General features: G+C 38.1%; 1 protein-coding gene across 1 annotated transcript in view; it reads right to left on the bottom strand.

Annotated features, from left to right (window-relative positions):
* The window catches only part of TRHDE (thyrotropin releasing hormone degrading enzyme), a 365132-nt gene that overhangs the window by 30688 nt on the left and 320617 nt on the right, over positions 1-13827 (bottom strand). The window contains exons 14-16 of the mRNA XM_040637265.1: positions 3574-3721; positions 1594-1691; positions 1014-1121 (exon numbers count right to left, since the gene is read on the bottom strand). Of these exons, the coding sequence (XP_040493199.1) occupies positions 1014-1121; positions 1594-1691; positions 3574-3721 (354 nt within the window). The remainder of the gene's footprint in view (positions 1-1013; positions 1122-1593; positions 1692-3573; positions 3722-13827) is intronic.

The raw sequence follows: 13827 nt of genomic DNA, 5'->3' as shown, positions 1-13827 counted from the left end.
AATCAACTGTCCCCCAGCTCCTCACCTTTCTGATTGGACTCTCCTTAACACAGGGGCCAGAGACTGGGGAGGAGTGACTGTAAATTGCCCAAAGTGTAATAAGAAATGGAACATTGGTCCTTGGAAATATATAGATACCTAAGAAGGCTTAAAAAACTGTAGTGAAAAGAACATGATCTTCCATTTTTTTATGTTTAATATTCTTTTCATTAACAGTAACAAGTGACATTTAGTTTAATTTTTTTTTTTTTTAAGAATTTATTTATTTATTCGACAGAGATAGAGACAGCCAGCGAGAGAGGGAACACAAGCAGGGGGAGTGGGAGAGGAAGAAGCAGGCTCATAGCAGAGGAGCCTGATGTGGGACTCGATCCCATAACGCCGGGATCACGCCCTGAGCCGAAGGCAGACGCCCAACCGCCGTGCCACCCAGGCGCCCCTAGTTTAATATTTTTATCAAAGGTAATCCTATTAAGCAATTTTAACATCCCATTATGTATTAAAATCCTGTATTGTGAAATTCCAAGATAAGATACAAGTTTAAGGTCTCTGTCAAGGGTCACTAAAAGAGTAGGTTTTTTCTGTAACCTTTTTGGTTTTTGGTTTTTAATATTAACATATGTTACACTACTTTACTTCTATCATATGCTTGCAGTTGTTTTATGAATAAATACCACAACCTTTATAAAGAACCTTAGAATCTGGCCTACATAAAATTATTTTATTCTCACAGAATAGCAAAGCTACCCAAATTCAAAATAAGCTGACACCTTATGTATGAAGAATAAAGGCCCAGATTAAGAAAGTTGGTTTAAAACTCCACAAAACACTCCAGAGGTAAGTGTATTGTGGCTTTTATGTGTTGCCTTGTAAAGCAATGAACCTGAAACACCGTTTCGCAGTGTTTTTTTTTCTTGTCTTGTTTTCCTCCAGTTGATAAATGCAATGCATCAACTGAGAATCTGAAAGCAGTATTAAATCATATCAGAGAAACAGGATTTGGTTCCATTTACCTGTTCCTGTTGCTGGAAATCCAATCCGAAATAAGTGTCGATGCCTGTTGGTGACAATGCTTGTTGCCAAAACTGCACGCCAGCATTATAACTTCTCTCCGGAGTTCTCTAGGTACCATCGAAAGGAGAAACAATGAAAAAGCAGTGTTACTATCCGGGGAGGAAGGGTAACTCATTACATAAGCAGTAGATAAGTAAATAATCAGCACAAAAATCATTTCCAGATACAGAACTCCTATTTTGCCAAGGAAGAGATGGTTAGGCAGAGAAGTTCAGCATACTACAAGTCTTTTCTGGAAACAGTAATACAGCGGGGGGGGGAGGGGAACTGGGTTGGGTTCAAATCTCCCCTTTACCAGTAACGGCAGATCTTACAATGAACCATGGCAAGGATATGGTTTGTTCTCAGTACCAAGAAGTGGAAACTGTGCTACCCATCAGCAGGCCTCCCAGCAAAAGGCAATGAAAGATGCAGAATGAAAGAAGGATCATCTCATGCTGCCAAAGTCACAATGGTACTAGTCATATGTTATTGTACAGCTCTGGGGGAAAAGAAGTGAAAAAGAAAATAAAACAGTACTCATGTTGGTAGGATGCTTGAACAAGAGATCCATTAAAATTGTTTTTTGGCCATCCAAGCTTGATGTACGTGGTTGCAACTTGCTTTAAAATATATTCCTAAATGGGGGTTAGGGGAAATAAAGATGATGTCAGTTTCAACCCTCTCCATGCTGATAATTGCAATTACATAATATGATTAAAATATTTTCTAAATGCACCTACTTTAAAATATCAGTAAAATTATGAGCATGGTAAGTGCTCTAATTTATCCAGCTCAGTGTTTCAAAATAAGAATAAAATACAACTGCAATGGTGGAAGTCTACTCTTCCTATTAAATCATTAAGTAATTTGCACTATTCACTATTTTAGATGACAATTTTTGTAGCAAAACAAGGACACTGAGGAATAGTGACAATGACACCCACGCACACAGACATACAAATGTAGGGAGATCTAGCTCACGGAAAATAAGCACCTAACATTTATGCATTTCATGTCAATAGAGCGCATTTAAAGGAAGACTGTTATATAAGCCCAGCCGATAGCCTAGCATTGTTGAATCTGACATACACAGAACACTCTTCAGTAAAAAATATGGCATTTCAAAGTCAACAATCCATTGAGCTAATGACATATTTAAATATTAGCAGCAATGTAAAATATGCTCTCTTCACTTTAATGTGGTCCTTGAATTTTATCAAAGGAATGAAAGCACTGAAATTACAGTAAAAGCAATTCTTAACTTTTACTGAAATTGAGGTGTCTGACATGAAATACTATTCCAAAGTACAAATATATACAAAAATGTATTTTACTTTTACAGAAGTTTAACATTGCAGTGGCTCTGTTAAGAAGAAAAGAGAAGTGTGATAAGTCTTTCTCTAGCCGATAAAAGTTCTACCGGAACTGTAAGGGCCTATTTTTTTTTTTTTTTTTTTTTTTTGCATGTCTGTTGTGAGCGATTAGACCAAACTAATGACAATGAACAGTCAAGCCAGGATTATTCCAATCAAAAAAATATTAAAACAGAGGTGTTTGCGTGCAGACTTAGAATAAGGAAACAAGAAGCAACTCCGATGGCCATCAGACAATTTAGAGGTGGCTAAGAAACGGATTCCATGCTGTGGCAATCTAGTCTCAAGTAACTCCAAATGTGGAGGTTCATTAGCAGAGCCAGCGTGTCATAAGACATAGGAAGACTTTATAAAACACAGGGCAGACTCGCAAGATAACTGAAGGGAACGAAACAGGGACCAAAGGTGGGATAGAAGGCACAGAGACATAGTTTCATAGGCAAAGCCTCACTGGCCATAAGAAATTTAGGACTCAAAAGCTCATTAGCCATACTTATCCTAATCTTATTCCAAATGGTTATTAGATTACATTAGGTGGTATCCACCGTGCAGTGTTGGCTTACCAGACTTCAGCTCAGGAAATCTGGTCAGGTAACATTTTGGAATGTTTGTCATGTCTTTGTGTCTATTTGGATTATCTATTGTTTGCTCTCCTGGATCCCCTTGGACCCAATTATGAATGGACTCTCGCCTCAATGTTGATCTTATCCTTGTTAATTAAGGAAGCGAATTGAATTCACTATGCCCTTTTGGATAAAAATAATGACTAAGAATCTTTACTGAAACTGTCTATATTCTGTTAAGATCTTTGGGATCCCTCCACCCAGGTTAAGTCCTTTGTGAACACAGAGCCCTTTAACTCTTGGAAAGTAAGTTTGAACTTTAAGGATTTGCCATGTATATTTGTTCTTAAATTCTGAGGCATTTAAACTTAATTGACACTTTTAGGCCACAATAAAAAGGAGCTTGTACTACATTTCTTTTTCAAGTAATTGTCATCAGTGTTGCACAGAAAATCAAGACAAAAATGATAATACAAATTAGAAGAAGAAACACAAATAACTCAGGATCAGTTGCATAAAGTGGATAATGAGAAAACAGTTCATCATCTGAAAATAAGAAAGAAGAAAATGTGTCTTTTTACATTGAAGACATTGTATTTCTCCATGCGGTCCAGTAATTTATCAAGGGGATAAAGAGCGCGGCTGGCAGCATGCCAAGGAAGAAAATCCTTCTCCTCGGACAGGTATCTGATAATCTCCAGGGGAATGTGCTGAGGCAAATAGCCGGCTCTGCACAGTCAAAAAAGTTAATGTTAATTATATGCAGAAAATATACATGATGATGCAAAAATGAAGATTTTACTTATGCAAATAAAAGGCAGAAAGCAAGATTCATCACAGTATAACGAAGCCACACTCAGTGCTATAAAAATAAAATTACTCACTTTTTAAATATAGTCCTACTTAGGATGCCATGTGCCTTAATATATACGGAGTTAGAGAGTTAAAAATTTACATACACAAAAAAATGCATATTTTTTTTAAAGGAAAGAATTCCGGAATTTGAATAGAATCAACTCTATGTATTTTCCTTCACAGGAACTCTTCAGAGGTCACATGTAATTGAAAATAATTGATCACTGAATGCAATTTCAGTTCTCAGTGCATCCCCTTTACTCTTCATGTAGTTCTGTGTGTAATATTTAATACAGATTATTTTCAAGAGAACAATCAAACTAAAGAGACAACCTACAGCTTTGACTATATCTATGTCACGTTACAATTTATACATTTTTCAAAAGAAATGGTTTCCATAACACCTATGAAAATCTCAGATTTTAATAGAGCCCAATTCCAAAAAAGTTGAAAGAACAGGCTCTTCCCATTTATTATTTTTCTTTCAAAATAGATGCTGTGTCACCTTGGGGACCAATGTCAGATTCTTTGGAGAATTTAGCTTTTTAAAATGATCTGAACACATGTTGCCCATATTTAAAGAGGGTATATCCAAAAAAGGATCCAAAAAGAAGTGTATATCTCTACTCTCCAGGAGACTGCATGTAAAATCCTTGCAAATCAAAGCAATATAAATGACAATCCACAGTACATTAGAAGATGGTCTGTCTTAGCCTCAATGTCTCTGATGCATACACATCATGACACTATGTGTTCTGCTGGATTTTTTTTTTTTTTACATGAATAATCAACCGAATGCAGACTTCTAACATGGGGACCAGCTAAATATGAAAGCGACCAAACCCTGCTTATCTCTTTTATCTACCTTTCACACTGTTATTTTGTAACATCACAAAATTAGACGGGCCTTTTAATTTGTGCTTGGTAGAAGGTGGACAGGCAGGGAGCAAAGCCTTGTCTCATCTTCACCTAAAATAAGTTTGCCAGATTATCTAACGCTTATTCACTGTGCCAAGCAAAAGTTACTCTACGGTAAACTTGTGGCCATGTTTACGATGTTCATAAGAAAAACCAATTCCGAAGACTGTGCTTCAGTTTTCTTAAGTTTTTTAAAAAACGGATGTGTGTCACTCTAATGATTTTGGCTCACTCATGGCATAAGATCAACCATCAGCCACAGTTAATGCCTGCTATAAATACAAATGGCGAGAATAACCCCAAATTTCCACATAACTTCAAAATTTCCTGAAGCTTGTATGATTTAGACCACATCTAGACTCGTGCCACTTTTCTTGTACAGTCGCAAGTTGCCACTTGCAGAAAAAGCATGAAATGAGGCTATGGCAATGACAATTAAATAAGGAACTTTATCTTTGTTGCTAGGGGAGCATAGCATCTCAATAACACAGTTACATTTTGCTTTTAAGAAAGTACCCACCGGAGCACTTGGATGGCTCGGTGTCTGCCTTTGGCTCAGGTCGTGATACCAGCTCCTGGTCTCCCACCATTGGGCTTCCAGCTCAGCGGGGAGTCTGCTTTGTCCCACTTTTTCTGTCCCTCCCCCGCCCCCCACCTCACACATGCACTCTCTTCTCTCTCAAATAAATATTTTACAAATATTATATTGCCTTTTTAGTGGGTAGCAAACTTTTTTTTTTAGTATTTTATTTATTTGAGAGAGAGAGAACATGTAGGGAGCAAGTGTGGGGGGAAGGGGCAGAGGGAGAGGGAGAAGCAGACTCCCCGCTGAGCAGGGAGCCTGAGTGAGGGGCTCGATCGCAGGACCCTGAGATCATGACCTGAACCCAAGTCAGACACTTAAGGGACTGAGCCACTCAGGCACCAGGCAATATAATTTTTTTAATAAAAATAATGATTTAGCTTTCCCTCCTAAAAGAAACATACCCTCCAATATTTCAGATTTTGTCATTTGTTTCCCCTGAACTTTTAATTCTAAATAATAATTGGCATGGTGATCATAAGCTTATAATCTACATGCCATGGATTATATAATTTTAGAGTTGTAGACGATTTATCTAGAAGCCATTATTCTTTTGTTGAAGAAATCAGAAAAATAATGCAGTAAAAAAACACGAGCCCTTGGGTGCGCAGCTAACTTATTATTGATCTTCAAGTAAGTTTGGAAAATCTAGAAAGGTATGGGATCTGTTTTATCGCAGATTTAAACATACTAGCCTTACGTCAGTTACAGTTTATTGTGTATTGCTTCATTCCTGTAAATGGATGGACATTATTCAATGGCTTATGCTTTGAAGAAAATATGACTAAAGAAGATGACAAATAACGTTATGGAAGAGACTTGGATTTGAGAAAGAGCTGGGAACTACTAATGCTTCCCATAGAATTAAACAAATTCATCTTGCCAAGCCTCACATTCCTTATCTATGAAATCAGAGGGTTGAAAAAGAAGACCTCTTTTTTAGCCCCCAAACCTCTTATCTTAACCTACCTGTCCACAATTTAAACTTCAACAAATATGACAATCATATGGTCACAGTTGATTTGTTTAAAAATTTGAAAAAATACTTTGTAATTTTTTTATTCCCCATTCTTCAGTTGTTTAATATATATAAATCTGAGAGGCAGGGCTTAGATCTAGGTTTTAGAAGATACCTGACAGAGTGTAAAGAAAATAAAAGCAAAGCAAGACTGACTGAAGTTCCAAATAATGACAAGCCAAGGTAAGTAGTCATTAAAAAGGGAAAGAGAACAAGTTCTGTTTTGAGTCCTTATCAAAAGGACTTAGCAATCCATAGCAAAAATTGCTAACAGCTCACCAAAATCCATGCCTTCCTGTACTTCTTAGGATAGATTATAGTTCCCACTTTTTTGGTAGTTAGGTATGGTTATGTGACTAGCCAATAGCACATGAATGCTCATCGCTGCCAGGGTTAAGCCCACAGATCTCTCCCATTAGCTCCTAAATATTCTGTTTCCCTGAAGTGAATCTTCCAGGGTGACCTTGGAACTCTTGTACTGAGTATGTCAGAGAGCCACCTGGGTCTCTGGAGGACTCCGTGTCCCAATACTAGTTCTCACACCACTGCTGTTACGTGAGCAGGAAAAACACTTCTACTGTGTTTGATCCAAATACATGCTTGGGTCTATTTTTTAAAGCAGTTAACCTTCTCTCATGCAGCCCTCAAATAGAATAAGAAACAGATTACATTCAAATTGCTCTCATTTGTGTTGTTACAAACATATGTAAGTAATTACCTATTACATAATTCAATACACTCACATTTAGCCTCCTAGATCAAAATATGTAGCTACACTCAATTGGACAAGATGATCAGCTTCATTACAAAATTAAGACTTGTAAGAGATAATGTTGGTGAATAAGTTACCTAGTTTAGATACGTGTCTATGTAATTGGCTGGTAATGATATCTGTGATTACTACTACTGATAATGCAATCAATACGGGGGAAGTGCGTGGAATCCAGTGAATGGAACACTACATTAGCTCCAAGTAATCAGCCCAGTAGGGAGCACATTTAGGGTCCTGATGCCGAAATGTAGTTGCCCTAGATTTGTTTCATCACAAAGAAATGTTGCTAACAAAGTAGGGGAAAAATAGCAAATTTAAAGAATATTTCATGTACAGCTAAGTGTGTTTTATTAATATTCTAGGAAAAGGTTGTAGATGATATCTATCTTCTGTACTATTGGGGTATAGGTTGGCATAAGAAATAATTTAGGGGGGTGCCTGGGAGGCTCAGTCAATTAAGTGTCCGACTCGTGATTTCGGTTCAGGTCATGATCTCACGGGTCGTGGGATGGAGCCCCACGTCGGGCTCCCCACTCAGCGGGGAGTCTGCTTGAGGTTCTTTTGCTCCCTTTCCCTCTGCCCCTCCCACCACTTACATACACTCTCTCCCTCTAAAGTAAATAAATAAATCTTGAAAAAAAGAAATAATTTAGGAACCAAAGAAAAGATAATGAGGAAATGAAACAAATGAGGAAAGTTAAAGAGATAAAAGATTGCCCATGTACGCCTGTATATACGGTTCCTCCTCCCACCCCCTCCCGTCCCCACACACACATACCCTCCTCTCCTTCAATGTACTGGAGCTTGCAGTGACATACATCTTTAGGCATACAAGAGTATGTTTAATAATAAGAAGATTAAAACCAAACAATATTAGCTGATATTGAAATGCACTGATCTTAGGTGGCTTTGTTTTCACCCAGGATCCAAAACTACTTTTTAAAAACTGCTCCGAATTCTGTGAATGTTAACTCCTGAATCTATGGAGATGGGTGGCTCGCACACAAATAACCTATTTTATGTGAATTTCCTTGAAAAGCATTTGGCTTCTGGGTGCTTGAAACTTGGAAAAAAATAAAAAGCACAATCAGACTCTTTAGAGCATCACACGCCAGGCTCCACTAATGGCATATTCACTTAAAACTAACCAATTACCTACTAGATATTTCACAATATGTCCAGGAGACATTAGATCTCTCTTTGAGGGCCCAGATTTTTTTTAAAGCAATTGCTCACATGCTTAATCAAAAAGTTTACTATTTAACCTATTATCTTCTGTTATTCATTGTTAAAGACTTTTTTTTTTTTTAAGATTTTATTTATTTATTCGACAGAGATAGAGACAGCCAGCGAGAGAGGGAACACAAGCAGGGGGAGTGGGAGAGGAAGAAGCAGGCTCATAGCAGAGGAGCCTGATGTGGGGCTCGATCCCATAATGCCGGGATCACGCCCTGAGCCGAAGGCAGGCGCTTAACCGCTGTGCCACCCAGGCGCCCCCATTGTTAAAGACTTTTATGTGTTCTTTGTGAGAAGATCGTAGGGCGGTGAAACTCCGGTAGCCCTTGGAGTACCGCAGGCTAAAAAGGGAAATACACCGGGGAGGTGTATTTCCAACAGTCTGTCTGGTCAGGTCATAGAGAAACTAAAGCTGTGATTCAGGCATTGGAGAAATGTTGTCTGCAGAGACGGAAAGGAAGTTACTTATTTGTAGCCCCATGAAATTAGAACCATAAAAAGGTGTACAGTACAGAGTGATACCCCTCCTCCTCCTATTCCTTCTCTTCCAGGAAGCCTTCTTCCAAACTGACTCGGCCACTTCTTTTCTGGGCTCACATAACACCTTGACAACAGCAATCTTTGTAATAATCATCATGCTATTAATGGTAATTTTATCATAGTATGATCTCTCTCACTCACTGGACTGAACTCTTTAAGGAAATGAAGCGTGCTTTGCCTATCTTTGTATTCCCATAGCCTAATGCAGATTCTAGAACAAAATAGGTACTCCACAAATGTTTTTTTGCACTAAATTAAGTTATAGCAATAATGTCATTGTTCTTAAAAAGAGGAGCACTCTACAAGCATATTAAAACTTTAATACACACATATATATTTTTTAAATTAAGCATTTTCTAGGGTTAAAAGATACTGGCAGGATGGGAAAGGTGATATAGTGATATTTACAGTATTTTTAGTCATCTTGTGTATTAATGGTATACATGATAGAAGATAAGACCATTGCTATCTAGCTAAGGAGCTTTGAATAAGCTAGTCTATATCTATATGAAATAGCTTTATAGCCGGAGAAAGCAGAAGCAATGAAGAAACATCTCTGTTTGTTTGTTTCTGATTAGCAAATTATTTTCCTACTCTCCCAGAAGCAACACCATTATTTTATAACAACTACTTAAGTAAACTGACGGTGGGTCTGGAAATCTCTTTCTCCTAGTCAGTAAAAGGACAAGGATGAACTACATGATCTCGAGGGCCCATTCTTCAGTAAAGATTTGAAGATTAAAAATAAAACATTCAAAAATAAATCTTTGCAATTTGTACAGTCCCCCTACCACCACCATAACCAGCCTTTCGTCTCTACACACACACTTGCTTCTTTATTTCCGTGTATAATTCCTCAAGAAATCAGCCATCATCTAAATACAGGGATCCCCTGGGTACTCAGTAATGTTACAAAGCAGAGCCAATGTTTGGTTATTAATTGGAAGAGTTAATAGACGTTAGCTGTTCACCTGAAAAGAAAAACATCCTTAGCTTTATGGCTGAAGTTAATTATTTTTTTAAAGGAAAACTATCCACTTACTTTAAGCTACCATATATTGAGAATATACCATATGGTATGGTGTTATGGAAAGATGGCCCAAGTTTGTTTTAGTTTACTATCCTTAAAAGCTTCAGGATCGGTGCTATTATGCAGCCCCCCCCACCTTATTTTTAGATAAAGAAGCTACAGTTTAAAGATAAGCAACTTGAAGCAACTTGCCAAGCCGACTTCACTAATAAGTGACAGAGCGGGAATTGAAAACCAAGACTGACAAGAAAGCTCTCACTGATTCTACCAAGTGAGATGGCCTCCCTAAATATCACTTTGAACTAGAGTTGAATGCTTTCTGTCTCCTTTCCTTTAACATCTGTTTACACGTCACTATCACAGCACTCTTCATGTTAAGTCTAGTACATGAGGAAAAACATAATCAAATCCCAGGTGCTCCGTAGGGCAAGTGAGTGGTAGTAGGGACAGGAGGATTATGGGGAATGATTTCAAGAGGAGGCTTAGACCAGGCATCCGTGAGGACACCTGTCTGCATGACGTTGAGAGAGCAGACTGAACAAATCCGGTGGGGGAGGAATTTGGGCCTCTTGGGACACAGCAAGGTCGAAAGTCCTAAACCAGGGATAAACTGGGGACATTGGCAGAATCACAAGGAGGTTTCCGTGGCGTGGAGGGAGCCACAGAAGAGTAGGCTAGGAAGAGTGGGGTAGGTGCGAGGAGGTGGCCGAGGTTGGTGGTGCTAGATCATGAAAGCCCTTAAATAAGAAGGGCTTCAGCTTGTTTTTCTATGGGTGATAGAAAGCCACTGCAAGTGTTTGATCTGATTTACGCTCCAAAAGGGTGACTCTGGCAGCTGTACAGAGGAAACCCGAATATGCCATGTGGTCCTCCCAAATGAGAATGGAGTGAAATATGATCTCCTAGCTGACCCTCTCCCTCTCTCACTATACAGACTATGCTAATGAGAAAAATATACCTAGCGAGTGAAGTTACTGACATTAAAAAACAGACAATGATTTTTTGAGGTAGGCATCACATGGGATTTGTTTTAGAAACAGTATCTTATGCAGGTATCAGGAAAAAAAAATTCCAAAAGCTTATCCATGCATTATTTATTGTTACTCAATTGATAAAACAAAACCAAAAACAAACAGCATCCAATGATATGGGACTGAGACATTCCTTAGGCAATGAAGACATTTTAAAACAATATATACTTTATATATATAGGAAGCTGCACATTCCACTCTGGGTTAATTAGCACAATTATTCCAGAATTTAAATAGTGAAAACAGCCTGAAAGACCATCAGGAAAATAATCCACATAGCTTATGATTTCCATGGAAAACACAATGCTTAAATTTGGTATGGAATTCTGCTTACTGGGCAGTGAAATTTTCCAATGTTCTACATAGCCACACAGGAGTAAAAAGAATTTAAAAATCCAGCAGGATTTTACTGAGATCAGGATATCAAATCATTAATCTACAAGTCCATAATACGATGGAGTTTCTAACTTCCTATTTGGCTGCTTCTTAGAGAAATGTGTGAATAATAGGAAACTAGAAAAAAGAAAAATATCACTGAAACCAAACCACTTAAAAAGAACTAGGGGGCACCTGGCTGTCTTAGTCGGAAGAGCATGTGACTCTTGATCTTGGGGTTGTGAGTTTGAGCCCCATATTGGGTGCAGAGATTAGTTAAATAAATAAAAACCTTTAAAGAATCTTAAAAAAAACCTGGTTCTATATATCCTCTTATCTGATATTATATCAAAAGTTTTGCTTTTTATATAGATTTTATTATACTACACATAAAAGTTTACACATTTTACTTATAATAATTTTCCATATTATTAGGAATTCCTCATAATTACTTTTGGATTAGTTCCAGCAACATTCTGTTGGAAAGATAAATGGAGTTCACTATTGTCGAGTATTGGGGGTATACAAAAGTAACAGAGCTATGAACATTTTTGTGCCCAACGCTTTTATATACTCTGAATGATTTTCTTTGGAGGGAATGCCCAGATTGGAATTATCATGCTAAAAGTTACAGCACATTGTGATTCTTGGCAAATCTAAGCTCACGTTCTCAGGCTTCATCATTCAGCAATCGGTCTAGGTAAAAGGAAAAGACGTCGACAGTCCCTGTGGTGACCAATGCTGATTTAGCACTCCCTGCTGTGCAGACCCTGTGCTAAGTGCTATATATGCATTACGTTATTAAATCCTCACACACTCTTCTGGGCTTAGCAATATCACTAGCCCCATTTTACAGATCAAAATTGAGGCTCAAAATGCTATCTCACCTCTCCAGAATCATACTGCAAATAAGGGTGGTGCTGGTATTTGAACCCAGTCTTCCTTCACCAATATTCTTATCACTATACCAAAAAGGCCTGGCAAGTCATTTTGTACTCCCTCTCCTATCTTCTAGGGAAAGAAAAAAATGAAAAGAGGAATACAGGGGACATCTAGTGGGAGTAATCTTTGGAGGCCTTATGAACGAAACATAATGTAACAGAACCTATGGGGAAGGAGAGAGGCGTTTGGTCCATGGCTGTGACTTTGAAATGGAGAGTTCAGTGGACCTGTTGATATAGCTTTTAGACTTTGGTCATTTGGGGCCACTTCTGGAAAAACCACTTTGTTCACCACTGCCCCTAATTCCCTGGGTTCCTTCGGTAGCTGGTCTAATCTCCATAAGACAAGAACACTCTCAGCTCAGAACCTGGCCTGGAAAGCCTGATGCCAGTTAGCGGCAATATATCTACCATAAAGAGCATGCATTGCAACAACATGTCGCTTTCAGAGATGTTGTTGGTGCAGGCCAAACAACAGAGTACGAGGATATTGTCTACAAAAGAAAGGGAGTGGTAATCACGCATTAATTATAATCTTTAAGTAAGAGGAAATATTTTAAACTACAGAACATATTTGCCATCTCAAAGTCTTACAAGAAAGGAGAAACTGAGGCTATGGAAAGTGGTGTGAGGGTCCTAGACACAGACTGAGAAGGAAAGAATGAAGACTTGAATACTAGCATATGGAGTATGGGGGAAATCGCTTTCTGGACATAACTATAGGGCAGACTCCTGAGCCTGGATAGTGTACTTCAATTAAAAACCTCACAGAGAACGGTCAAAACCAAACCAGTCCCACTCCCAGTCTATTCATAGAGGTATCATTACAAATCTATGTGGCCATTATAATTCTGTACATAATCTTCTAAACATACAGCCAAGGTTGGAAGTTTAAACGGACACAAAGGTAAATCATTAAGCAGGAAGATTCAGTCCAAAATGGATGCATTTAAAAAAAAGGAAAAGAAAAACATTTTTGAGAGTACAACCTAGCCACGCAGAAGAGAATAATGACTCAGATGGAAAGGTTTTAGAAGAGCCACCAAAAGCGATAAAGGGAATCTAACAAGTACAAAGTGACAGCAACCCATTAAATCTGGGCTCGGCAATCAACTTGAAGAAGCTCCTGGCCAAAGTGAGAACACCTTGAGTATCAATAAGAATAAAAACTGCAGTGGAATTAAACTTATCAAATATACTTAAATCCATAGGACAAAATGGTACTTAACTAAAAACAAAACAAAGCAAAATAATTGGTCACTACGGAGCATGCTAGAGAACTGGCTCATTATTTCTGACACTGAGAAGTACAAGGAAACATTCAGGCATTTATCCGGCCTTTTCTTAAAAACTGTATCACTGGGTCACCAAAAAGAAAGTGAGAGCAAGTTTCTCTTGAGAGAACTATTTTGTTTATGAATGGAAAAAGAACCAGTGAATCACCATTTTGCAACCTCTAGGAAATCAACAGATTTAGGCATTAAACAGTAATAGCTGCAAATGTCATAAGAAGATGACTATTTCTTTTATGAGTTC

Source organism: Ursus maritimus, unplaced genomic scaffold (genome assembly GCF_017311325.1).
Source record: "Ursus maritimus isolate PB19 unplaced genomic scaffold, ASM1731132v1 scaffold_21, whole genome shotgun sequence".
Lineage (NCBI taxonomy): Eukaryota > Metazoa > Chordata > Mammalia > Carnivora > Ursidae > Ursus > Ursus maritimus.
Note: the sequence above shows the minus strand (reverse complement) of the source record. Positions and strands in the feature narration are given on the sequence as shown.